The sequence below is a fragment of the Littorina saxatilis genome, linkage group LG3, assembly GCF_037325665.1.
Source record: "Littorina saxatilis isolate snail1 linkage group LG3, US_GU_Lsax_2.0, whole genome shotgun sequence".
Lineage (NCBI taxonomy): Eukaryota > Metazoa > Mollusca > Gastropoda > Littorinimorpha > Littorinidae > Littorina > Littorina saxatilis.
Window position 1 is genome coordinate 29,568,665 of NC_090247.1, and position 26,284 is coordinate 29,594,948.

The following is a 26,284-nucleotide window of genomic DNA, read 5'->3' on the forward strand; positions in this document are numbered from 1 at the left end:
ACTGAAATATATTGCTATTACATTTCTTATCAGATTGTAGGCACTTTTATGAGTGTACATGTATTATGTATGAATCAACTGATGAAATTCATTATTTTTCATGTTGCTAGTTTCCAACGAACGTAAACAAAAAGGTGTATAAATGGAAAGGAATGTCATTGTTGTGTGTAAACTTATGGTGCCATGTTATTTATTTTAGAAGAATTGGGTATTAAGAGCACCTTTTCTCCTGTAAGACAAGCACACACAAACATTACATTTTACAAATCCATACACACCTTAGAATTATTTAACGTGAGAATTTGTCTTCATTCCAGCTGTAAAATTCAACAAAAATAATTCGCTGCTAAAACAAAGCGGGGCAATCACAAACATTCTACCAATCAAAGTAAAACAAAGTCTTCACTGCTGATTGTGTATCATGGCGAACGCCACATCATCAGCGTGTTTGGCGAAAAATCGATGAATATAAATAAAATTAACACATTTCAACACTACCTATGAGTTAGAAATTGTCCATTAAACTCATTGATCCCCTTGAAGGTTTTATCATATGCTGCTACAATGAGAAATTTACCAGAAAATATTGATGCGAGTCACGTGACTGGAAAACTTTACTACTTCCTTTTCAATCTTCACGTCCAACATGAGCGCACCCCAGTCCATCCACCGGGCGATTGTCAAACAGGTAACCAGCCTTTAGTGTGATCGTGAGGATAATTTGCTGTTTAGAACAAGACCTAGGTAACAGTTTCTCTCTTATCCCCGATTTTGGTGAGAAACTGGACATCTGAAATATTTTTTCCCGAAGCTTAAAAATGTCAACATACAGCCACATCAACAACGGCGTGTTTTGTCTGCTTTCGATTGTAACATATGGTGCTTTCGGCGCTGAATAAAACGTAGAAGATCTTCGTTATTTCTAACATTTTATCAACGATATCCATTGATACCATTAACTTGTGCAGCACAAGGCTACAGCGTTGCTGGTGTTTGAATATATCGCTCGACTTGGACAATCTGCCACGCCTTCTTGTGTGGAACTGGAAGTTCAAAAATCGTTGTGGAAGTTTAAAAAACGTTGCCGTTCTTGTGTGCAATTTGTAGAGGATAATCATATATCATTTCGTTTTTTACAGACCCGTGGTCATTGTTGAATATAAACATTCCAACAAATTGGACAGTGTTCTCATCTATGACCACGGGTATTTAAGTTTATTACATTAGTACCTGATGGCACAGATAATTCACTTGCTCAGTAGTCGGCGAGTTGCGTTTGTTTAGGTGACAAATGGCAGCAGTAGTAGCTGTTGCGACTCGCCGACTACTGAGCAAGTGAATTATCTGTACCATCACAGTGTAATAAACCGGCACGGTTGGTCTAGTGGTAAGGCGTCCGCCCCGTGATCGGGAGGTCGTGGGTTCGAACCCCGGCCGGGTCATACCTAAGACTTTAAAATTGGCAATCTAGTGGCTGCTCCGCCTGGCGTCTGGCATTATGGGGTAAGTGCTAGGACTGGTTGGTCCGGTGTCAGAATAATGTGACTGGGTGAGACATGAAGCCTGTGCTGCGACTTCTGTCTTGTGTGTGGCGCACGTTATATGTCAAAGCAGCACCGCACTGATTTGGCCCTTCGTGGTCGGCTGGGCGTTAAGCAAACAAACAAACAAACAAACAGTGTAATAAAGACCCGTGTTCTCATCTAGTTTCTGCAGATCTACAATGTCTTACACTTACAGTAGTGAGTTACAGAATGAAAATACCAAGGCTACACCAAAGCATTTATAAGAGTAGAAGAGATCGTCAATGCGTCATGCCAAGTCAGGCGAAGACTTAATTCGAACATTGAATTGCAATCATTTCTTATTGTTTTTGTCCTACACATGGATGTCATTTGGGTCGGCCAATCGCCGATTTTTGTTTTCTTTGGCCGAAACTGTTATGTCCTTATTGGCCAAATATTCGAAGATTATTTGTCTGAATCGGGCCATTCGGCCATGATTTTTTCGTTTTTTATTGGTCAGGCTTTGATTGGATGGTCTGGGTGGCCGAGTGGTAACGCACTTGCGCTCGGAAGCGAGAGGTTGTGAGTTCGACCCTGGGTCAGGGCGTTAGCAATTTTCTCCCCCCTTTCCTAACCTAGGTGGTGGGTTCAAGTGCTAGTCTTTCGGATGAGACGATAAACCGAGGTCCCTTCGTGTACACTACATTGGGGTATAAAGATCCCACGATTGACAAAAGGGTCTTTCCTGGCAAAATTGTATAGGCGTAGATAAAAATGTCCACCAAAATACCCGTGTGACCTGGAATAATAGGCCGTGAAAGGTGGATGCAGCGCCTATGGGCAGTCGATCTACTGGCCGATGTGAATGCGTAACATATTGTGTAAAAAATTCCATCTCACACGCCATTAATAGGTAACATACGCCTTGAGTCGCCTTGTGTGGTGAGATACGTGCGCGATATAAATCCTCGTAAATAAAAATAATAAAATAAATAAATTTTGCTGCTGATGTACTTAGTCAGCTGACTGCCATTTATTTTCTTCACGAATGCCAAAAACGAAACAATGTTTTGAACGGAAGCCATTACGAAAATTATAGCTGCCAGAGTGGTTTCCCACTCTCTCAGCGTTTGCGTCCGCCGGTTCGTGATAGTTTCTCAGTCAGTCAGTGCTTTTGATTTGAATTGGGGAAGGGGGATGGGGGCATTTTATGACATCTTTATGGAAAATGAAACAATGCAATGTTGGTGTGACTAACAGCTGAGCATGATTTAGTTTTACTGGTGTTATTCTTCAAACACATGTTTCCTAGTCATGGTACACCTCTCTGACTCCAGAACACTCACATTTTGGACACTCATCAGTGACAGTCTGTTTTCGTTTTACTGGTGTTCTGTCATTTTTATTTTTGTTCTTGTCAACTTTGATAGAATCTGTCTCAATGTTATGTGACAGTGTTAGAGTGTGTTTATGTTTTATTGATGTTTACCAGTCATGTTTCCAAAGGATTGTCAAGATTTGCACAAGATTGCAAGAGTTTTATTGTTTTATTTTCAAGAAATTTAAGTTAAAGGTTTGAACAAGTTTCAGAGAATTGGTGTAAATTTTAGTAATATTCGCAAAGTTCATTGTTTTTGTTGCAGTATGCAACATATGTTCTGTCCGTCCTAAGACAATGGTTGTATTGGTGTTCCTCTCTTGTGCTTCAATGTTACGGCAACTTTTGATGAGCCAAAATAATCGCCGAAAATTTTCCAAAATGTCCTAAAGCTCTCTGACAGTTTCGGCCAAATGTCTCAACATGAAAATTTCTACCAACACCCCTGCTACATCAGTACATGCTCTGCTCTCTTCATAAATTACCAGTTAAAATTTACCAGTTAAAATCAAAGTATTCTGATGATGATAGAAATATAATGTTTAGGCAGTGTTTGCAAATAGCAGTCTTCTGTCAGCCTGAGAGGGAAAATGCATGCATCCTTTGCTTGTGCGGGCAGTCGATCATGCTTAACCTTAAGTATAATTAATGTTCATTTTTTCTGAAAATTCTGTTGCATTTTGCAGGTCCTGTCAGGGGACACTGTGGTTATCAGGGGTCAGCCTAAGGGCGGTCCGCCACCAGAGAAGACAGTATGTCTGTCCAACATCCAGGCCCCAAAGCTTGCCCGTCGTGCCAACCCCAACATCGAAGGCTCCACAGAAACCAAGGATGAGGTCAGTGTGTTAGGTCATTCTTTTTTTTTTTTTTTTTAATAACCGTGAATTCACAGCTGTGTTAAAGATGGGTGTTACTATAAAGCAACGCCTTTGCCTGTGGAGGAGAAGAACTTAGGAGGAACAGGAAATAGGGTGACACTGACAAATACAAAAACGCGATGGAGAAACGTCATCAATGGCCTACATAATGCTCTGCTGGGGTCAAAGGGCCTAAGTAAATAAGTAAGACAAATATAAAGAATTCAATTTCAACTGATTAAGTGATTTGCTGCATCTGCAAGTACTTGAAGTTAAAGTAAAATGTTTGATTTTGAGGGTCAAACTCAAACATGACATGAGGCAATCCCGAACAAAATGTTTTGGTTATTACTTTTCTTGTGCTTGTAATTTTTATCTAGGTATGCACATATATCTTAATGAATGATTACTCATGGCTAGCTGGAATGAAAGTAATTAAATCTTTTGCAGTAAAACTACATGTTCATTTTTTGACTCACATGCGAAGCAAAAGTGAGTCTATGTACTCACCCGAGTCGTCCGTCCGTCCGTCCGTCCGTCCGTCCGTCCGTCCGGACGTCCGTCCGTCCGGACGTCCGTCCGGAAAACTTTAACGTTGGATATTTCTTGGACACTATTCAGTCTATCAGTACCAAATTTGGCAAGATGGTGTATGATGACAAGGCCCCAAAAAACATACATAGCATCTTGACCTTGCTTCAAGGTCAAGGTCGCAGGGGCCATAAATGTTGCCTAAAAAACAGCTATTTTTCACATTTTTCCCATTTTCTCTGAAGTTTTTGAGATTCAATACCTCACCTATATATGATATATAGGGCAAAGTAAGCCCCATCTTTTGATACCAGTTTGGTTTACCTTGCTTCAAGGTCAAGGTCACAGGAGCTCTTCAAAGTTGGATTGTATACATATTTTGAAGTGACCTTGAGCCTGAACTATGGAAGATAACTGTTTCAAACTTAAAAATTATGTGGGGCACATGTTATGCTTTCATCATGAGACACATTTGGTCACATATGATCAAGGTCAAGGTCACTTTGACCCTTATGAAATGTGACCAAAATAAGGTAGTGAACCACTAAAAGTGACCATATCTCATGGTAGAAAGAGCCAATAAGCACCATTGTACTTCCTATGTCTTGAATTAACAGCTTTGTGTTGCAATACCTTGGATGACCTTGACCTTGGGTCAAGGTCACATGTATTTTGGTAGGAAAAATGTGTAAAGCAGTTCTTAGTGTATGATGACATTGCTAGGTTTAGTTAAGGTCAAGGTCAAGCATGTGAGTCGTATGGGCTTTGCCCTTCTTGTTTATTTTTTTTTATTTTTTTTTTTTAAATACTGACTTCTGTTTCTTTTTATCAGCCATACGCCTGGGAGGCCAGGGAGTACCTGCGCAAGAAGCTCATCGGCAAGGAGGTCACATTCTACCAGGAGTACAAGGTCCCTGGTTCAGGGCGAGAGTATGGTGCTCTGTACGTTGGAAAAGGTGATCATTCAATACAATTTTAGTCATTTATAAATTGAATTTGATGCATTTATTATGCTTTCGATAAATTTGTATTAAGTTTTATTGAGTGTTTCTTTTGGACGTCTTTTAGTTGAGATCAAGTACACATAGAGCATTTTAATCTTGTTAAACTTTTACAAAGCTCATTTATGCAATGATTCTCTGTTGACAGATATTTACAATTTATAAAATCAAATCTTAGTTGGTTAGTTTGGATTTTGAATAAAGGAGTCTAGTGATCGACAGGAAGAAGAAGAAGAAGAATAAAGGAGTCTACACTCATTACATTTGTTTAGTCTTTACTTCATGATACACTGGTAGTGATAGCTTGAGTGACAGGTGCAGCATATTGAAGTCATAAACATAACTTTGTCTCTGTTTTTGAATTTCAGACAAAGATGGAGAGAACATCACAGAGTCTTTGATAGCGGAAGGTCTTGTGGATGTGCGACGCATGGGTATCAAGAAAGACGAGTAAGTGACTGACATTTTTTTCCCTGGGGGGGGGGGGGGGGGGGGGGGGGGGGGGGGCGTGCTGAACTTTGTGACTTATGATTTGAGGGAGAGAAAGGGACTATATTTTCTCTGTTGTTTGGGGGGGGGGGGGGGGGGCTGTGTGTGTAATTTTGGGGCTTAGGATACGAGTGCTTACCCCAATTTTTTAAGACTCAGTTTCAACCTGACTGTAAACATGATGCCATATGTATACTTTCAGCTCCGAGCAGCAGAGACTGATACAGCTGGAGGAAACAGCTAAATCTGCAGGCAAAGGGAAGCATGCTGCCGACGCCAGCACTCACGTGCGAGACATCACATGGACCATTGAGAACCCCAGACACTTTGTGGACTCTCATCACAACAAACCTATTGAAGGTATTATCTTATGGAAGAGACATTTGAGTATACTTTTTTTCTTTCTTTTTTAAGTTTTCCTGGGCGTTTAATGGAATGCTGGCATTGCTGCCAAGAGATTTCCCTTTGTTGCACAACATGTATAAAAGGAATCAACAAAGTCAATTTAAATAGATACACAAAAACAGTCAGCATAATCACTCTCTGATCTCTTTCTTGCTTGCCACAAGGCACACATACACACACACACACACACACACACACACACACACACACACACACACACACACACACACACATCTTCACTGTCATATACCTGCCTCATGCATACTCCATGTTCCTTTACCTTTGCTTCCTCTTTTTTTGTATCTAGAACTGAATGGTTATGTTCACATGTAGTAGCATCTGAGGCCAAACAGACGTTGTCAGCATGTCTTCACTGATAGTTGCACTTTTGTTATCTGTTACGATGTAACTCTTTCGTCATTGACTTTCAAGGCTACTACTGTTCCTTGATTGGATTTCAGGAAGATTGCCTTTTTCCATTGTGCTAACTTTTTTCTAATGTGTTTCCAAATGTTGTGTTGACAGCGGTGATTGAGCATGTGAGAGACGGGTGCACTGTGCGAGCATTCCTTCTGCCGTCTTTTGACTACGTGACTATCATGCTGTCTGGGGTCAAGGTTCGTGGCTTTATCATTATCCACACCCTGTGTCAGTGTGTGGTTGGGTGTCTTTCTGTGCTACACTGAAAATTTACTTTCCATCTGGGTTCTTGGTTTTTTTTATGTTTGGTTGCAAACATGTTCAGTTGTGTTGCTAAGAAGTTTTGTGTTCTCAGTTTTAACTTTGTTTATCTCAATGTTTTGCAAATTGATTTATTTTGTTTTTCTAATTTTATCATCAAGTGCAAGATAATTTTTTTAAACAATGAAACTAGTAAGAACAGAAGAAGAAAGAAAATAAGCAAATGCTGAACTTGTTCACCACCAGGAATTTTGCTCTTCTCTTCTCTGTGATATTTGGCATCATCATGTGTTTCCCTGTATTTGCAGTGCCCCATGTACAAGACGGACGAGTCAGGGAAACAGGTGCCGGAGAAGTTTGCTGAGGAGTGCAAGTACTTCACCGAGTCTCGTCTGCTGCAGCGGGACGTCAAGATCATCCTGGAGGGTGTGTCCAATCAGAATCTGCTTGGCACTGTCCTTCACCCTGTGAGTAGCTGAAAATAGAATGATCGATAAAATGCGATCGGAGCCCGTTGTACAGTTTGATGGGACTGTTTCTGATAAGAAAGAAAACAAAAGCTGCTTTAGAAGAGAAAAGAGAACTTTAGAGGTTCATGTTCGTTTTCACTTTCCGCTCCTTTCAGTTTCAGAAAAATCTTTGGTGGTTCATGTTAGCTTTTTGACGGAAGTGAACGAACAACTATGAATGACGTCTCGGTATATGTGAATGACGTCACAGTCATCGTCACAGTCTGTATCTTTTGAAGCATCGCATTCTTCATGACGTCTTTCTGTGTCTGCATCCGCGAAATGTTTGTTCTTTTCGGGGTCTTTGTCATCTATGTTCAGAACTCAGTCCTTCTAGTTTCAGACAAACAGGCCTCCTGAGCGAGCCACTTTCCAAGGGCAGCTAAATTCGCGTATGGAAACAGTACTATCGTCTGGGATGCCGTTCTGAGTATTCTCAGCGTTGAAGAATGTGTAAAGAGAAGAAACGATAACAGCAGGAGAAATGTCGTGTGTGCATTTTGGGGTGTTTGGAGGGACGATTTCGAGTTTGAATCCGTTCTTGCACATGCTCCAAAGCGTGTAACATACAATCTTGCACACGTTTGCTTTAGTAGTGGCAAAGAAGGAAAGCGTGTGACATACATAGATCTTAAATGCTGCCGTTCTCATATGTGTTAGTATGACAAAAGGTTTGATATGTTTCAGAACGGCAACATCACTGAGCTGCTGCTGAAGGACGGCTTTGCTCGCTGCGTGGATTGGAGCATGGGGGTGGTCACACAGGGTACTGAGAAGTACAGAGCTGCTGAAAAGTTAGTCTGCTTTTGTCTTTCTCTTACAAGCAACACACATTGCAGCAAAGTAGGGCTGAAGAATATGCACAGGTTTATACTAGTAATTATGCCAAACCTTCATGAACAGGCTTTGAAATGAGGGCATTTTCACTTTTTTAAATTTTTATTCCATTCAAGATCTAAAAGACTGTCGAATGTTACAACTTCAGTTTCAATTATTGTGAAAAGACTGTTGAATGTTGCAACTACAGTTTCAGTTATTGTGAAAAGAGGGTTGAATGGTGCAACTTTAGTTTCCATTATTGTAAAAAGACTGTTGAATTTTGCAACTTCAGTTTTCATTATTGTGAAAAGACTGTTGAATTTTGCAACTTCAGTTTCCATTATTGTGAAAAGACTGTTGAATGTTGCAACTTCAGTTTCCATTGTTGTGAAAAGACTGTTGAATGTTGCAAGTTCAGTTTCAATTATTGTGGCAGCGTTTGTTGGCCTTTTATTTCAGAGGTGCCAAAGACAAGAAACTACGCATTTGGAAGGATTACGTCGCTCCCACGTCCAATATTGACATCAAAGACAAATGCTTTGGTGGAAAGGTGGGTATTTTTTACCTTGTCAGGGTTCGTACAGAGTCCTTGAACCCTGGAAAACTCCTTGAAAATTGGAAAACCTTTTCCAGGCCTTGAAAAGTGCTTGAAAATAGAGTTTTGTTAAATAGTCATTGAAAAGTACTTGATTTTTCCAAATTGTTGCCTATACATTTCGTCAGCAGCTTGTCTTATTTAAAAAAAAATGCAACCCCCTTTTTTTTGTCAAATACAGTACACACATTTTGGGAGAATAAAAGATCGAGTGAAAACGAAAGCAGACGAACTAACTATTACTAGTCACCCGTAGTTGCTTCCCTTCCCGGAAGTTGGCAAGGGAAACAACTACGGAATGACTAATAGTTTGCAGACTTGAAAAACTGAAGGTAAGCTTGGTGCTTTGCATTAATTTGGGGAAAATCATGTCCTTAAAAAGCATTTTTTGGTCCTGGAAATGTCCTTGAAAACTCATTGAATTGTATCAGCTCTGCCCTGCAGGAACCCTGCCTTGTGATACCTTCATCTTTTCTATTGAAACTTGTTTTGACCTTCATAATCTTTAACCTGGGCGACTACTTCAAACTCACCTAATGTATATTTTCAGATGATTTTCTCATAACAGGATTTATGAATGGAATGCTGAATGTAGATAACGCATGTCATGCAAACTTGTTGCAGTACAAAAAAAAAACCACCAACATCTAAAAAGAGAATCTCAGAAAATTGTAAGATGGACAGAGAAAATGAAACTGGAACAGTAGCTACATATGCTTTACCTTCTTCTTCTTCTGCGTTCGTGGGCTGAAACTCCCACGTACACGTGTTTTTTGCACGAGTGGAATGTTACGTGTATGACCGTTTTTTACCCCGCCATTTAGGCAGCCATACGCCGTTTTCGGAGGAAGCATGCTGGGTATTTTCGTGTTTCTACAATCCACCGAACTCTGACATGGATTACAGGATCTTTTTCGTGCGCACTTGGTCTTGTGCTTGTGTGTACACATGGGGGTGTTCAGACACCGAGGAGAGTCTGCACACAAAGTTGACTCTGAGAAATAAATCTCTTGCCGAACGTGGGGACGAACTCACGCTGACAGCGGCCAACTGGATACAAATCCAGCGCGCTACCGACTGAGCTACATCCCCGCCCATATGGATATGATGGTTTTTATTTCAAAAACATGCAGATCATGGCACCTTTTATTATTTTTTGATTAGTGCTTTTGTGAACAAGAAACAATTAACAAGTGGCTCTATCCCATCTTCCCCCCTTTCCCCGTCGCGATATAACCTTCGTGGTTGAAAACGACGTGAAACACCAAATAAAGAAAGAAAGCACCTTTTATTCACTGAAACGCCAACGGCAAGTCTCCACTGTTAACGATGATAAGTAATGTTTAACGCCCTCACGGTAAAACCATTAGGGGCATGTTACTGGGTTTGACCCCGACTTTAGATGGGAAACCCACTGTTAACCATTCCCAGTGAGCTATTTATTTATTCAGCTTGCCCCACCTTCAAGGAAAACCACTCTTCCACACCCCATGAGATCCCTGACAGAGTTATTTCTCAATACTATGGTCAGCAGATTTGTGAGTTTATCTGATCATAAAGGTTGGTGAAGGTAGCTTAAAGCTTAGATCATTGGTCCTGGAGATTCCGTTTTTAATAACAGCTATCGATTTCTACTTTACCTAGCAATCCCTTATTTTTACAACAGTGATATATTTCTATTTTAACTGGCATCCCCTTTTCTTTCTTTCTGAAGGTTGTGGAGGTTGTCAACGGTGATGGTCTTGTGTTGAAAATTGGAGACACAACGTTCAAGAAGATCTTTCTGGCCAGCATACGACCTCCCAGGTCTGTGGTATTTTGCTGCTCTAAGCTGGGGTTGTTTCCACAATTTATACTTTCATTCTGCTATATTTCTGTTATTGTTGGGTTAACTTTAATTTGGGAAAATGATGAATGATGGTGTTAACTAAAAATTGATTATGCAACAAATATCTAGATAACAATGGATGTGAAAACTTACCTTCTTTTTTAGTATTATTTACAATCACATATATCATACCATCAAGATGATAACTAAATGCTGCGTTGTATAATACTCACTTTTGTGTTGAACGAAAAAGAAAACATAACTACATCAAGGGAACCCTCAAAGTATTCTTGGGTCTTGTTTTTGTTCTAGAATAAATAGAAAATAGGGTTAGGGTTAGTTAGAAAGATTAGTTATTGGAATGTTTAATTATGGGCAAAATGAAACATTCACAAGAACAACAACTTATCTTAGTACATGTAAAACATTCACTCATCAAAATGAAGTAGCAGTCTACATGTCTTAGAATTTTGGGTTTTGTAATAGTTTGTTTCCCATGTTGAATTCGTTTTTTTCTTTCTTGATTACAGGCTTCAACCAGCAGAAGCAGGCACTGACTCTGCCCCTGCGGCGCCCAAAGAAAGCAACAAGAGAGTACGCCCTCTCTACGACATACCCTACATGTTTGAGGCTAGAGAGTTCATGAGAAAAAAGCTGATCGGCAAAAAGGTAGGTACTCTAGTCTATTGCTTATGTTGTGAGAAAAAAAATTTGCATTTGATTGATTGAGTGGTTGTTCTGGTTTGATCTTCAGATGAGTGTTAGGTCGTATATTGGACTTGGTGTCTTGTTATCAGTTGCCTTAAAAAGTGTTTGTTCTTTGTTTTGTTTTGTTATGTTTGTTCTTTGATTTGTTTTGTTTTCATTTGATGTTGTTCTTCCAGGATGCTTTTTAACCTCAGAGTTTGGCTTTTGGAAGTAACTAATCTCTTCTTCTTGTTCGCTAAGTAACTAATTAAACCCCCTAACGTAACACAAAGAGTGAAATAAGTTAGAGATTTGGTATTATTGTGTTGTGTCAGTTTGAGGTAGGTCTGTATTTTTACCCTGGTGTTTAGAAATAAGATGTTAAAAACGATTTCAACACTTGTAGAATAAGCAATTGTGTAAATTAAAGAAATCAATTCTACTTTGTGCAGGTGAATGTTGAAGTGGACTACATCCAGCCGCCAAACCAGGGATTTCCGGAAAAGACCTGTTGCACAGTTACCATCGGTGGCATGTAGGTTTTTGTTGTCGTTGTTTTGTGTTGGTTGTGAATTTGTTATGTGGAGCGAGTTGAGATTTTTTTTCTTGTGTTTCATTTTGCTACTGTTCCTGAGCATATTGCTTTCTTAGGGTATTCGGACACAGTTTAGCTTCTTTTTAGCTAGTTATTACCAGGCCATCTGTTTTTCCTTAACTCTTTAGGTCTTGTGGTGCATGTTGGAAGATATTATTAAGGCATCAGAGACAAATCAGAAATGTGAGTTCACTTTAATGAAGAATCACAAAAACAACCAACAGTGAGGTGTAGCCATACTTCATACAGTTTCCGTTGCATACCTCTTGATACATGCAGTTTTTCAACTCACACAAATTTGAATCTGTAAGCCTTCTTTTTCCATCTCTCCGTCTTAGCATAATCTTTTTTTTCCCCTCCTGACAGCAACATTGCTGAAGCTTTGGTAAGCAAGGGTCTGGCACGAGTGGTGCGGTACCGACAGGATGACGACCAGCGCTCTTCCCACTACGATGAGCTTCTGGCTGCCGAGGCTAGAGCAGAGAAAAAGGGTGTCGGCATGTTCTCCAAGAAAGAGTCTCCCCTTCACAGAGTGGCTGATATTGCTGGTGTAAGTATAGAGAGTTTTGGAAGTTTGTTTCTTGTTAGTTTCTTGTACGTCTGAGTGTCATGAGGCAAATTTCGACAAATTTTTTACTTCAGTTTACTTCAGGCTGATATTAATTTCCATATAGCTTGACTCCTTTCACTTTGATTGAACAAATGCAAAAAGAAGGCTTACGAATTGAAATGTCTATAGCTGAATGCGGCAAAGCCGATTGCCATCAAGGCAGTGTATAAGCTTGTCATGGGATGTCGGACACAACCATCATCGAACGCTGAAGAAGAAGTCATAGTATGTGGTGAAAGCCAGATAGTTTGTCTTTCATCAACACACAAGAGACTTTTTGTTGGTGGGGTTTATCTATCTGTCTGTGGTAGGTATATGTGTGTCAGCATGCATAGGTTCTTGGATGTGTAGTTATTTATTTTTTATTTTTTATTTGACTTTATTATGTTGGTGTGGATAAGAATGTGATGCAGATTGAGTAGCTTCTTGCTTCCTGCATTAGAATACCACCCACACACATGCCGTTGTAGATGGTTCAGTTATGTTATGACCCGGTTTCTTGCTTTTTGGTTTCAGGATGTTGCAAAGGCAAAGCAGTTCTTGCCCTTCCTGCAGAGAGCTGGTCGGTCTGACGCCATGGTTGAATTCATCGCCAGTGGATCTCGTCTTCGTCTTTTCCTGCCCAGAGAGACCTGTCTGATCACATTCCTCATCTCAGGTAACAGCCTAATGCCAAATTCCTATGGTGCTTTCTTCGTAGATTATCATACATAGGATTTTATCCTGACAAATCATTTTCCCCAGAGTAAAATATCTTCATCAATAGTTACTTTGTTCATCCTTTGGTCTCTTCTACCATACAGGTATCCTTTTATCCCTTCTTCTTGTCGTTCGCTTCATTTTGCGTTTTTGCGTGGATCTGTGGTTGGTTAAGGTGCGCCTGTTGGCCCAGATCCTCCGACTTCAGCCCTTAGGTTTCTTTCGGGGTTACCCCGCCCTTAGTTCCTGGCTCAAAAACCTAACCCTGGGAACACATCGATGGGCTAAAACCAGAACCAATTACCTCCAAATAACATGTTTTGCAACTTTATAGTTATTTGACTTATGGTAACATGATTCTCACTTTCTGTGAAGGATTCTTGAAAATCTTGCATAATTGCGTATTTATAAGTCATAATTTGTTCTGGCTCCAAGCATTTCTCCTGCTCATCTTGGAAGCAGAACCCTCTAACTCCATCCAGGTTGGAAGCAGAACGTGCTAAGTTCAGTTTAGTCTGTTCTGCTACTGAGGCCTGTGGGGAAAGGGGAGTGTTTCACTGCGAGCCAGATGCAGCCATCGTCACCTGACCTCTTCTGCTTGCTGTGTCACAGTCACTTTTCCTGTTTTCAGCGCAGCCAGATAAGCGCACATTCGCGGTAGTGGTATCTGGTCTTGACCCTTTCTGTGTGGTGTAGGATTTCCTCCAGCACACAGAATAGTGTAACTAGCAGTAGTAGAGTCTGCTGTCGACAGAAAAAGGAATTTGATAGACTGTGGGAACTAAAACAGGTCAGTGACATCTGGCAAGTGTCAGTATCCGAATTCCTGACTCCGGATGTACAGGGTTTAAACACAATTAACTTTCCTGTGATAAAGAGTGTATGAAGAATGAATTAGGAAAGATTGCAGTCCCTTGATATTGAGGGAGGAGGGTGGTAATAAGGGGGCCGGGGAGGGGGGTTGGTGGTAAAGTGGGTGCAAGGGGGTGGGGTGGGGTGGGGGGGGGGGTGTGCTAAACTGACAAAAGGATGGTCCACTTTCTGAAAACACTTGAACAGAGAACAACTCTCTGCCATTTTTACATCTGCTGTACAGTCAATTTGGCTGTTGCTCGAGTCAGGACACAGATTCAAGTGAGTATCTTCATGTATTATGTTTTTTCCCCATTTGAACAGACCATAAAAGCTGAAATTCAGATTCCTTTTTAAAATATATAGGGGATTAACCTTCTGATTCAGTCTAAATCCTGTATCTGCAAACTGATTCCTAGCTTTTTGTGTTTTGTTTTCCTAATTGTAAAACACAGGCAGGTAAATGTGTTTGTTTCAGCGTGAATGTTCTTGCGCGAGTGTGTGTTTGTTTGTGTCAGTGTGTGTTTGTGTGTGACGGTGTGTGCATGTGCTCATGCCTTAATGTTGTAGTGTATCCATGCAGCTCTTTAGTGTTTGTTAAAAAATTAAAAAATGTAAGTGAGTGTTTACAGTATTTGTGTATGCTTGTAAAGATGGATAAATGAATGATTTGGTTGATGGATTTTGTCAGTTTAATTGACTCTAATATATTTTGTTATTCAGAGGTTATCACAATGTCAAACTGATGAGCATGAGTGGTCAGAGTGTAATCAAGTACTAATGTTTCATTTGTTTGTGTGAATAGAAACACGAAAATTATCCAAAGTTTTAACGCAGAAGCGATAATACGGAGGCAATTACCTTTTTTTTTAATTATCGGTTAATAATTTTAAAATAGAAGTACATGTAGTAATTGCCTGTTCAAAGGAGATAACATTCATAGTATCCATGTCTTTTGCAGACGCTGTTTGAAAGGAGATGAATCAGGCCGTCCAGGCAAGTAAGAAGCACCATGCATTTCAGGAGACTGTCCTTCGGATTCACGGATTACGGTTGCATAATCTCCTTTCTGCCAATGCTAAAAGTGAAACCTGATGACTTTGATGCGTCTCCATTGGCAAAATCAACCCCAAAATATGACGATTGTGCTGTTTCTTCAATCGAAGATCCTTTTGAGAACATGGTGAATGGGGGTTATCCTCCTGTTCGAGTCATGCATCAACTCCAATACTTGCTGATTGTGATTCCACCCCTCAAAAATGAATCAAGCTACCCAACTCCTGTACATCTTTCTCCTGTGTGTGCTTCCACAGTTTCTGTTACCCTGTAGGTGTATTCACATCAGCTTGTAGTATATATGTCAGACACTGCTCCCGGTTAAGGTGAAACTACCACAGCATCTCTTCCATCTGTTTATGGAACCCCAACAAAGAAAATTCTGTCATCGATGAAGGAAGCATCCTATGTGACACCTCATGAGAAGAAGTTCAGCCGAACTTAAAGACTCTGCAACCCGGGACTACGGGAAAAGTTATGTTCGAAAAGCGAAGACACTCTGAGATGAATTTTACACAGGAATAACTGGTCAAACGGCGAAGACAAAAGCAGTACAGGAGGTCGACTGTTAAAAGTGCAAAATGTGTATTATTTATTTCGACCTTTCTGCACAACATTTTTGTGAAGAGGAAAGTACAACAAAAGGTAAGAATGCCTATTTGTTTTCTTGATAATGAACAGAGCATGCAGTCAGGATCTAAAGCTCGTGATTTTGTTACCATTTGCATTGTGTGGTTAAAATGCGCCTTCAGCCTTGTGTTTATTCGTTTGTTTGCTTGCTTGTTTGCTGCTTTGTTCGTTTGGTTTGTTGTTAGTGTTATTGGGTTTGTAGTTTTTGTGCGTAACGCAAAACGATATGAGCTGATACAACATAAGATTACCGTTGGGATTTCTTGAAAAACACAATAAAAAAAAAAAGTGTAATGATTTCAGAGAGAGTTTTGTGTGTGTGTTGTGGTTTTTTTTCGCTATGAAAAGTACCGGCAATTTAATTTTTATTTATGCGTGTTGCGTTCATTAGGCCACACAATGAATGAATACATGAGTCCTTGATGATATTTTTGCAAGTGACTTGACATTTGTTTGTTTATGACGGTAATAAACTTTGAAAAACGATTTGAACTAATGTACAGTATAAGCTTTGCTTGGAAGCAGAACATGCTATGTGTGAGGAGGCTGCTTCTGACTGCTGTAGCACAGGCCACAGTGGGGTCTGTGTGGAAGTCAGAAGCAGCTATGGTGCACTGGGCTTTTCTAGCTCCAGAACTGAGAAAAGAGCAGGAGTGTATTCTGGAAGCAGAACAAATTATACCTTTTTTGCATATGAAAAAGTTGTTCAATTAAATTGATTACTAGTGTGCATGACCAGTGTTACCTCTAAGTCAAGTGTGTAAAATATGAGGGCTACAATCCTGTGTTTACTATTTGTTTTAAGGGGTTGAAATCTTCAAGTGGCCATTTCTCAAAATGGTGGAAATCCAGTTAGATGGTTCTGGTTTTAACCCATCGACATGGGGGATTTCTTACCGGGGGTCCCACCCCGGGGCTAGAGCTTTTAATGCGGCTCTTACCCGCATGGTGTAACTGTCATCAGACACGTAGGGCATTTATAGGGTAGTCAGTGCCATCTGCCAACCCACCCCGTCCTGGTAGAGACACCGCTAGTTGGTCCGGGACGGCTTATTCTATATTCGCAGCTGGCCCCCATATCTGGGGGCCGTTCCCCTATCCGCCACCTGGGGACCCGCCGGGTTGAGGATAGTCGCCCCCCTACTGAATTGGAAGTAGTCTGTTCCCGGATCCTTTTATCCCAAGAAACAATTTGTCCCAGAGTAAAATGTTTTCAGTAATAAATTATTTGTTTATTCTTCAGTTTATTCATTTTCAAAGTTGTCCGTCAGCTGCAAAGTTTATCAGTTTGTGCACAGTTTACGGCTCATTTGGTGCTTCATTAAAAGTTTTGGTGATCCTGTACATCTGTATACAGTGATTTTACTTACCTAGAAAATGGTATTTGCTGACAAACCTGAAGCCTGGATTCCCATTGAAGCTGAATCATCCGTTAAACTCAATGCTAACCAGTACAGCTGACTGTTTGATGATTCAGTTTTGAGTATTTTCAGATTTTATTCAGTTAAATACTGGACATTTGTGGTTCACACTTTCTTTATGTACAATATTGTGTGGTTGCTTGCAGGCATAGACTGTCCTCGTGGCAAGAGACAGCTGCCCAACGGTCAGTCGATAGAGTCTGACCCTTACGGAGAGGAGGCCCTGATGTTCACCAAGGAGATGTGCTTGCAACGAGAGGTCAGTGGAAGGTGTTTTGATGACTAGAGAGAAATGATACAGTAGCATTACTATTAGTATTAGACTCCGACATTGCACCATCTACCTCTGTCTATTTCTACCCCCTTATAACTTGTGCAAGAGAACAGCATGATGTAGCAGGTATTGGCTTGTTCAGGTCATAACACTGGTTCACATTGTAAGCCTGTGAACTTTTCCCCTCCAGCACATAATCCTGTGTTGTCCATATGGATCCCAGCCCCAGGGAAATATCAAGAGCCACAAGGAAATTATCACCACAGTGCACAGTGAACGTTTTCTTGAGGGATCAAGTGTTCAGGTGGTTCTATCAGGCTTTGCATGAAAATGACAATGCATTTTTGACTCGCCTGTGTAATTGGTGAGTATTAGGATTCATATGTGTCTGTCCGTATGTTCGGCCCGATGTTGGGCAGTACGGAGGCCTTTGGTTAGAGTCTGTATCCTTTTCTCTTCTTGTAAGTCTCCTGTGGTATTGACAGACTTTTCCAATTGACTCTTGGCACAAAACATCTGAATATGTCATGTAGTTCCAATGTTATGTTTGCTGTTTGATGTTGCAATAAACTCCACACACGGATTTCTTGTCTAAAATAATAAAAGGTTTCTACATTAACATCTGTGTCTATGTCAGTGCCCCGATTCATTTGACCAGTCAGATTAAAACCTTACCCTCTGCTCTCTTCCTTCAGGTGGAAGTGGAGGTGGAGGCGATCGACAAGGGAGGCAATTTTATCGGCTGGCTGTACGTTGACGGCAACAACCTGTCGGTAGCGCTGGTAGAAGCCGGTCTGGCTAAGGTGCACTTCACAGCTGAACGCTCCTCCCACTACAAAACACTCCTGTCTGCCCAGGAGAAAGCCAAGTCTGCAAAGCTCAAGGTATGAAGTGCTTTTGTGTCTATGAATCCATTGTGAAATGCAGAGGAAAGACAGCTTAGGTCCTGATCTGATAACCAAAGGGAAGTAAGCGCTCTAAATGCGTACAACATGTGTGATACAGTAAGTGAGAGTTATTTGGAACCATTCTCCTGGCACCTGAGAGAATAACAAGCATTGACATATACAAGCGACTGTCATCTTTTAACTTAGATCATGATTGATTTTTTTATTTTTGTTTGTTGTTGTTGCTGATAGTTTGTATATAAAATATCTTTACAGTTTTAGCCTTGAGTTCAAGATACTGAACTTGTCAAATCCAGGCTTTTAGTCATACCTCAGGCAGCTATCCGTTAGAAGAACTACCAAGTTTCATTGACTTGCACCCAAAGAGTCAAGAACTGCGATTTTGTTACGAATTAATTTCGTACTCGGACCCGGCTGGTCTTGGCCTATTTTTGGATCTAAATTTAGATCAGGTAGATCACCACATCCTGTACAAAAAGACACGTCACTAGCAAACTATGTCAGACGTCATCATGAGTTTGTGTAAAACAAAATGGAGGCCGGAATCACTCAGTTGAATCGAACTCCGACCAAACACCACGTAATAACTAGGTTAATTTATGCACTCGCGTGAACAAGAAACTGTCGAGCTTCACAGATGTCGTCGTTGGGTAGTTTTGGGTTTGTTTTACTACCATAGGAGGATTTTTGAACTGTAAATGCACTCAGCTGCAACAAAAACGCAAAACGAAGGCTGTGAGCTGCACTGTGCCTTTAAAAGATAACTGATTTTTCTCTTGCAAAAATGAGAATCTTAAACAAATGAGGCCGAGTGCTATTTAAAGATCTGAGAAACAAAGAGAGTCGAGCGCTCTAACTTTCAATGCTTGTTTATTCTCTCAGGTGCCAGGAGATGGGTTCGGCATAACTCTCATTTACTCTATTGCACATGTCATATGCATTTAGACCGCTTGCTTCCCTTTGTTTCTCAGATCTTGTAAAAATGAAGTGAAAATGTCTCCCTTTTCTTTGGTTTCCATCTCATATGATATTATCTCCTTATGGGTCAAACTACCAGCCGATTTCAAAGCATATTTGTGCATCTGTGATTAAAGGAATCTTTAGAAAAATAGATGTCAGTGTCATATGTACAGCAGATCTTGCTTGCACGTTCTAATTCAAATAAAATGCCTAAAAATTAATAAAAATTAAAAAAATTAAATTTAAAAAAATCCCTGCGCTTAGAACTGTACGCGTGATATAAGCCTCATATTGATTGATTGATTGACTGTGATGGAAGCCAATAAGAAAATAGTTGAACAGATATAAATTGCATCTTACCTCTGCAAAGGGGAGATACAGTATTACTTTTTTTCTTGTGTAATTTGCATAAGCCTAGTACGGTTTATGCCCCAACAAATCTTGAACCTGATGCAGTTATTGTTTCTGTGCTTTTGTTCCAGATATGGTCCAATTATGAAGAACCAAAAGAAGAGATTGTTGTGGAGGAGCCAGTGGAACGCAAGGTCAACTTCACCAAGGTCGTCGTCACAGAGGTCACAGATCACTTCACCTTCTACGCTCAAAAAGTCGACAACGGTAAGAATTATCTTTACATAGTCTTTTGAGGCCACTGAGTTTCCTTCTGAAAGAACTTTTTTGTAAATGTGTTTACTGTTTTAGCCGTGAATTAAAAGATCAACTGACCTTTCACTTATATAAATGGAACTGAAAGATAAAGTGACTATTGACTGCTTGTATTGACATGGTATACATTGAAGAGATAAGACTTTTCACTTTTTTTGTGCTTGTTGTTTTTTGTGTGGGTGTTGTTGTTTTTCTGAGATAAATGGTCTGAGTCAAAAAACAGAAACAAAATTAGAAGATCACTGTCATATTTAGATTAATCTGTAGTGCATGAATTATCATGTGCTGGTGCTACGGCCTCCTAGAATGATACTGATAGGAAGTAAGAGGAGGAAGATTTTAAATGTTATGATTGACATTATAATTATGGCTGACAAAATGATTGATGGATTGTGCAGGCCCACAGCTGGAGAGTATGATGGATCAAATGAGGCAAGAGATGGAAAACAACCCCCCTACAGCTGGCTCATACACACCCAAAAAGGGAGAGACATGTGCAGCAAAGTTTTCTGATGATGAGCAATGGTATGCAACACTGATTATTCACGTTTGTTTATCTATGTGTGTGTGTGTGTGAGTTTGTGTGTGAGTTTGTGTGTGTGTTTTTTTTAGTTTTTTTTATACTGCATAATTATGTTTTTGACCAATATTTGTAAAAATAAAAAAAAGCCATGAATGTTAATGTCTCATCTTGTCCGATAGCTAACCTGTTCACATACGGCTGCTCAAGCCTTAAAACAAGTCGCGTAAGGCGAAATTACATTTAGTCAAGCTGTCGAACTCACAGAATAAAACTGAACGCACCAAGACCGCATACTCGTAGATTCGTCAGTCCACCGCTCGTGGCAAAGGCAGTGAAATCGACAAGCCAGAATAGTGCGGTAATGCATGGTCGCACGCTTTTCTGTACCTCTCTTCGTTTTAACTTTCTGAGCGTGTTTTTAATCCTAACATATCATATCTATATGTTTTTAGATTCGGGAACCGACAAGGAATAAGATGAAATTGTTTTTAAATCGATTTCGGACATTTTATTTTAATCATAATTTTTATATTTTTAATTTTTAGAGCTTGTTTTGAATCCGAATAGAACATATTTATATGTTTTTGGAATCAGAAAATGATGAAGAATAAGATGAAAGTAATTTTGGATCGTTTTGTAAAAAAATAATTTTAATTACAATTTTCAGATTTTTAATGACCAAAGTCATTAATTAATTTTTAAGCCTCCAAGCTGAAATGCAATACCAAAGTCCGACCTTCGTCAAAGATTGCTTTGCCAAAATTTCAATCAATTTGATTGAAAAATGAAGGTGTGACAGTGCCGCCTCAACTTTTACAAAAAGCCGGATATGGCGTCATCAAAGACATAAATCCAAAAAATAAAAAAACGTCTGGGGATATCATACCCAGGAACTCTCATGTAAAATTTCATAAAGATCGGTCCAGTAGTTTACTCTGAATCGCTCTACATACACACACACACACACACACACACACACACACACACACACACACACACACACACACACACACACACACACACACAGACACACACACACACATACACCACGACCCTCGTCTCGATTCCCCCTCTATGTTAAAACATTTAGTCAAAACTTGACTAAATGTAATAAGAGAGGCAGGAAGTATAACGTCTGAATATTAACAAATTGAGACAAATCAGGGCAGGGTTCCTGTATGAGAAAGGTTTGACTGTGAGTAAATTGTGTGTTGTGCATCATCTTTTCTGTGATGAGTTTTTGTGTGTGCATTTTTTTTAGTTTCTTATGTTAATTGTCTTCAATTTGTGTTTTGGTTTCAATGTTGTTGTTTTTTGTTTTGTTTTTAAAGTGGTGTTTTCTCCTCATCTGCAGGTACAGAGCAAAGATTCAAAAAATAGAACCAGGCAAAGCTTCAGTGCTGTTCATTGACTTCGGAAACGTGAGTATAATCTTTAATTTTAAATGTTTTCCATAAACTATTTTCTGTTTTTCCAAAATGTGCTTCGCTGCAAATTGCAACCACTTAGAAAAGGTATTAAAAAAAAGATAAATGTTGATTGTAACATTTTATGGAATATGCAACAGGAAACTGTTCTGATCATTCAGTTGGCTGTAGGCGACGACAAATTTATTAAAAGAAATTCACAGTTACACATGAGATTTTGTGGCTGTGACACTAGTGTACGAACCATAAGAGAGATTTCTGTAATGCCACACATTCAGAAAGAAAACAAAATTGTATTGAACTACTTCATGTGAAACTGTACAACAAAAGTTTAGCTGGAGAGATTTGACTAAGTTTTTGTTCTATGGTACCATCTCACAAATATTCACAACTTTCATGATGCTTGTGCGTGCAGAAAGAGTCGGTGGCTTTAACCAGTCTTGCGACTCTTCCATCGGCTTTCCAGTCCATGCCAGCTCAGGCCAGCGAGTATGCTCTGGCTTGTGTCTCTTTACCTCCTGATGTGAGTCATGTTATTTAAATTAAAATATTGGTGGCATGTGGCTATGCTTGAAGCTGGAATTCTGGCAAGTGGATAAGCGTTCAGGTAGTTGATTGCTGGAAGAGTATAAAGGTCTGAACCATGGAACAGTAACAGTAATCCCATGGTATTGGTGGTTTTGAACCTTTTTCATATCTAACATGAAATATTTTTTTAGTCCTGATACTGATTCCGTCTCATAGTTATAAATAGAAAAGCTAAGTGATGTAAATGGATTCAATGAAAGAGAAAACAAGTCGCGTGAGGCGAAAATACAACATTTAGTCAAGTAGCTGTCGAACTCACAGAATGAAACTGAACGCAATGCAACGCAGCAAGACCGTATACTCGTAGCATCGTCAGTCCACCGCTCACGGCATAGGCAGTGAAATTGACAAGAAGAGCGGGGTAGTAGTTGCGCTGGGAAGGATAGCATGCTTTTCTGTACCTCTCTTCGTTTTAACTTTCTGAGCGTGTTTTTAATCCAAACATATATCTATATGTTTTTGGAATCAGGAACCGACAAGGAATAAGATGAAAGTGTTTTTAAATTGATTTGGAAAATTTAATTTTGATAATAATTTTTATATATTTAATTTTCAGAGCTTGTTTTTAATCCGAATATAACATATTTATATGTTTTTGGAATCAGCAAATGATGGAGAATAAGATAAACGTAAATTTGGATCGTTTTATAAAAAACATATTTTTTTTACAATTTTCAGATTTTTAATGACCAAAGTCATTAATTAATTTTTAAGCCACCACGCTGAAATGCAATACCGAAGTCCGGGCTTCGTTGAACATTACCCGACCAAAATTTCAACCAATTTGGTTGAAAAATGAGGGCGTGACAGTGCCGCCTCAACTTTCACGAAAAGCCGGATATGACGTTATCAAAGACATTTATCAAAAAAATGAAAAAAACGTTCGGGGATTTCATACCCAGGAACTCTCATGTCAAATTTCATAAAGATCGGTCCAGTAGTTTAGTCTGAATCGCTCTACACACACACACACACAGACAGACACACACACACACACACGCACATACACCACGACCCTCGTCTCGATTCCCCCCTCTACGTTAAAACATTTAGTCAAAACTTGACTAAATGTAAAAAAGAGCTTGAAATCTCGGGAATCTCTGATTTAGTCTGCCATCGTGCTTACTACCGTGCTTCACTAGGATTGCTTAGTTTTATAATTAGCACTTTGCCAGATATTGTATATGTCACACACAAAAATGAATAAAGTTTTGTTTAAACCAAATCTCTGGAATTGTATCAGAATGTCCACACAGTGTTTGAAATACCGAACAACACTGGTGACAAAATATTTGCTCTTCCAGGAGGACGCAAGGCAGGACGCTGTCGACGCTCTCTACAACGACGCTCTGAACCGCCAGATGCAGCTCAATGTGGAGTACAAGGCTAACGGCATCGAGTACGTCACGCTTCTCGAGGACGAGGCCGAGGGCAAGGGCAAGGACACTGGCCTGTCGCTGCTGTCGGGCGGCTACGTCGTCTTGGATGCCCGCAAGGAGAAGAGGCTGGCCAAGCTCATGAGCGACTACAAGGCCGCCCAGGAGAAGGCCAAGAAAGACAGGGTGAGTTTCTTATTTCTGTAATTTTATGGTTTGTTTTTTAAAGGTACCGTTCTTGACATGTACACATTGATGTTCATTACCACAGATCTTGCCAGGCTTACACAAGGTATTGTAGTATTGTTTCACTTGTACACAAACCAAAAATCAATAGCATGGCTGCATTCTGGGCAAAGTGTGATTAAATTACATATCTTAACCCAACTCACATATAGCAATTTACTTCAGTCTAGTGCTAGAACGCTGCATCGCATCACCTTGGTAACAAGGGAGGCAACCCTAAAAAAAAGAGCTACCTTGACCCATAAACAGGACAAAGTCACGTGACTTCCTGACCTTGCCGCCATGTTGTAATCATTTTCTACTCAGGGCTCCGTGGTTACGGACGTGTTTTGCTTCGCTTAGGCTTTTCAGCCTTTCGTCTGACTTTTCCTTGGGTCAGACTTCACCTTGGTTATCCTTGCACGTCCCTCTTCTCTTACTTTGTGTTTGGGGTGAGCATTTTCTGCGCCTTCATGCGAATGATTACAACATGGCGGCAAGGTCAGGAAGTCACGTGACTTTGTCCTGTTTATGGGTCAAGGTAGCTCTTTTTTTAGGGTTGCCTCCCTTGTTACCAAGGTAAGCCTCCCGTAAACCATCGCAGATACTGTCAGGCTTTTACACACAGTACAAACACCCTTCCATTTGAACGCTCACCGAACGGGAACATCCTAGGTGCCCTACGTAAAGAGGGAGCAATTTTCAAAGAATTAATTTGGATCACACGGGTTCACAATGGCTCAGGGGTAAGATAAACCACGCAAAAATAAATTCTTTGAAAATTGCTCGCTCTTTACGGAGGGCACCTAGGATGTTCTCAAGCGGTGAGTGTTTAAATGAAAAGGGTGTTTGTACTGTGTGTAAAAGCCTAACAGTATCTGTGATGGTTTACGGGAGGCTTACTGTGCCTTTAGGTGGCTGTCAGTGTCACTTAAAAAATTTAATCTACACAAAAAAAACTCGACACAGGAAGCAGCAAGGCTGTTGATTTTGGCCTGTGTTTAAGTTGAAGGTTTCTCTTACCCAGTGTCAAAGCCTGAACAGATCTGTGGTGGTGAACACCATTGCTTACATGAGAAGGAGTGTATCTTCCATTGTAGCGGGGAAGATTTTGAGGGAGGGAGAGAGGGGGGGATCAAATTTATTTTTCAACAAGAAAAAAATCTACAAGGAAAGCCTGCGTGTTTTAACTGAAGTTTTCTTCCCTTAACACTGTTCATGGCACTTTTGTATGTCGTCATCATTTCTTCATGTTTTGACTGGAGCATATCTTACCCATACTGTTCATAACACCATGAACTAACTCAAGATGTTCTGTGTCCTCAGATGAACATTTGGCGCTACGGAGACTTCATGGAGGACGATGCCAGGGAGTTTGGCTTTTCCCGCTAAGGGTCGTCAACCTCCCAAAGCGTCTCCAACACAAGTGACCATTAGTATCCCCTTTTCCTAATTGCGGCCAAGGCTGCAGCGGATTTTAACACAAGTGAAAGCTAGCATCAAACACTTTTTTTTTTGCAGCACTTCTGCAAGATGGCTCTAACACAAGTTGAAGCTAGGCATGGCAAAGGCAAGTCAAAGTTGGTTCTGTATTGGTATGCATTTATTTATGGGATTGAATATTGAGTGTGTGCGCATAGTTCACATTTCTGAGATTGGGTGGGGTGTATTATCATGTACTTGACTGTCTGAGACAGTCTGCTGTTGTTTATTTAGTCACCGATTTGTTTATTCATTTACATAAATTGTAATAAGCTACATAAAAATGTATGCACACATTACATGTAAATGCCTAAGATTTGAGCAAGTGCCAGGGTTGGGGTTTTTTTACTTGTTAAAACCGACTCTGTAGTATTTTTTTCCCTGCACAAGGAAATGATCCATTTTGAAGTCTGGTCATCTGGCTTTAAACCAGTTACGCATTTGTTGTGGCATTGTTTCAGTTTTCCCATTGCTCAGAGACTTATGTCAAGAGATATTCTTGTTTAAAACAACGATTATTAGTCTTTCTAGGGAAATGTCCTTGTACTGTGTGCGAGAGACTGTGTTAAGATGTTTTTCTGATCCAGTATTTGTACGTTGAACATTTTTTCAGGGGTTCAGATGTCTTTGACAAGTTGAGAGTAGTGCTGTAGAAAATGTTGTCATGATCCTGAATAAGTTTACTGGAACTGTTCTTGTACCAGTAC

The 26,284-nt window shown here is 40.1% G+C and overlaps 1 protein-coding gene across 1 annotated transcript; it reads left to right on the forward strand.

The window, feature by feature from the left end:
• The first annotated feature begins 548 nt into the window (after positions 1-548).
• On the forward strand, positions 549-26,080 carry LOC138962082 (staphylococcal nuclease domain-containing protein 1-like). The gene is made up of 22 exons (XM_070333793.1): positions 549-688; positions 3,570-3,719; positions 5,104-5,227; positions 5,641-5,722; positions 5,964-6,121; positions 6,692-6,783; positions 7,156-7,314; positions 8,044-8,150; positions 8,635-8,725; positions 10,485-10,576; positions 11,129-11,267; positions 11,738-11,820; positions 12,247-12,430; positions 13,007-13,148; positions 17,295-17,407; positions 18,118-18,306; positions 19,773-19,908; positions 20,355-20,481; positions 21,834-21,900; positions 22,322-22,429; positions 23,799-24,056; positions 25,422-26,080. Exons 1-22 carry the CDS (start codon positions 647-649, stop codon positions 25,485-25,487), a joined length of 2,709 nt encoding a protein of 902 aa, XP_070189894.1. The 5' UTR covers positions 549-646; the 3' UTR covers positions 25,488-26,080.
• The last annotated feature ends 204 nt before the right edge of the window (positions 26,081-26,284 follow it).

What these genes read in the sequence shown, in the direction of transcription:
- LOC138962082 (XM_070333793.1), top strand. Translation starts at nt 647, where the DNA reads ATGAGCGCACCCCAGTCCATCCACCGGGCGATTGTCAAACAG. An exon ending in TCACAACAAACCTATTGAAG is followed by an intron (nt 6,122 to 6,691) that starts GTATTATCTTAT and finishes TTGTGTTGACAG; the next exon opens with CGGTGATTGAGCATGTGAGA. An exon ending in AAGTACAGAGCTGCTGAAAA is followed by an intron (nt 8,151 to 8,634) that starts GTTAGTCTGCTT and finishes CTTTTATTTCAG; the next exon opens with AGGTGCCAAAGACAAGAAAC.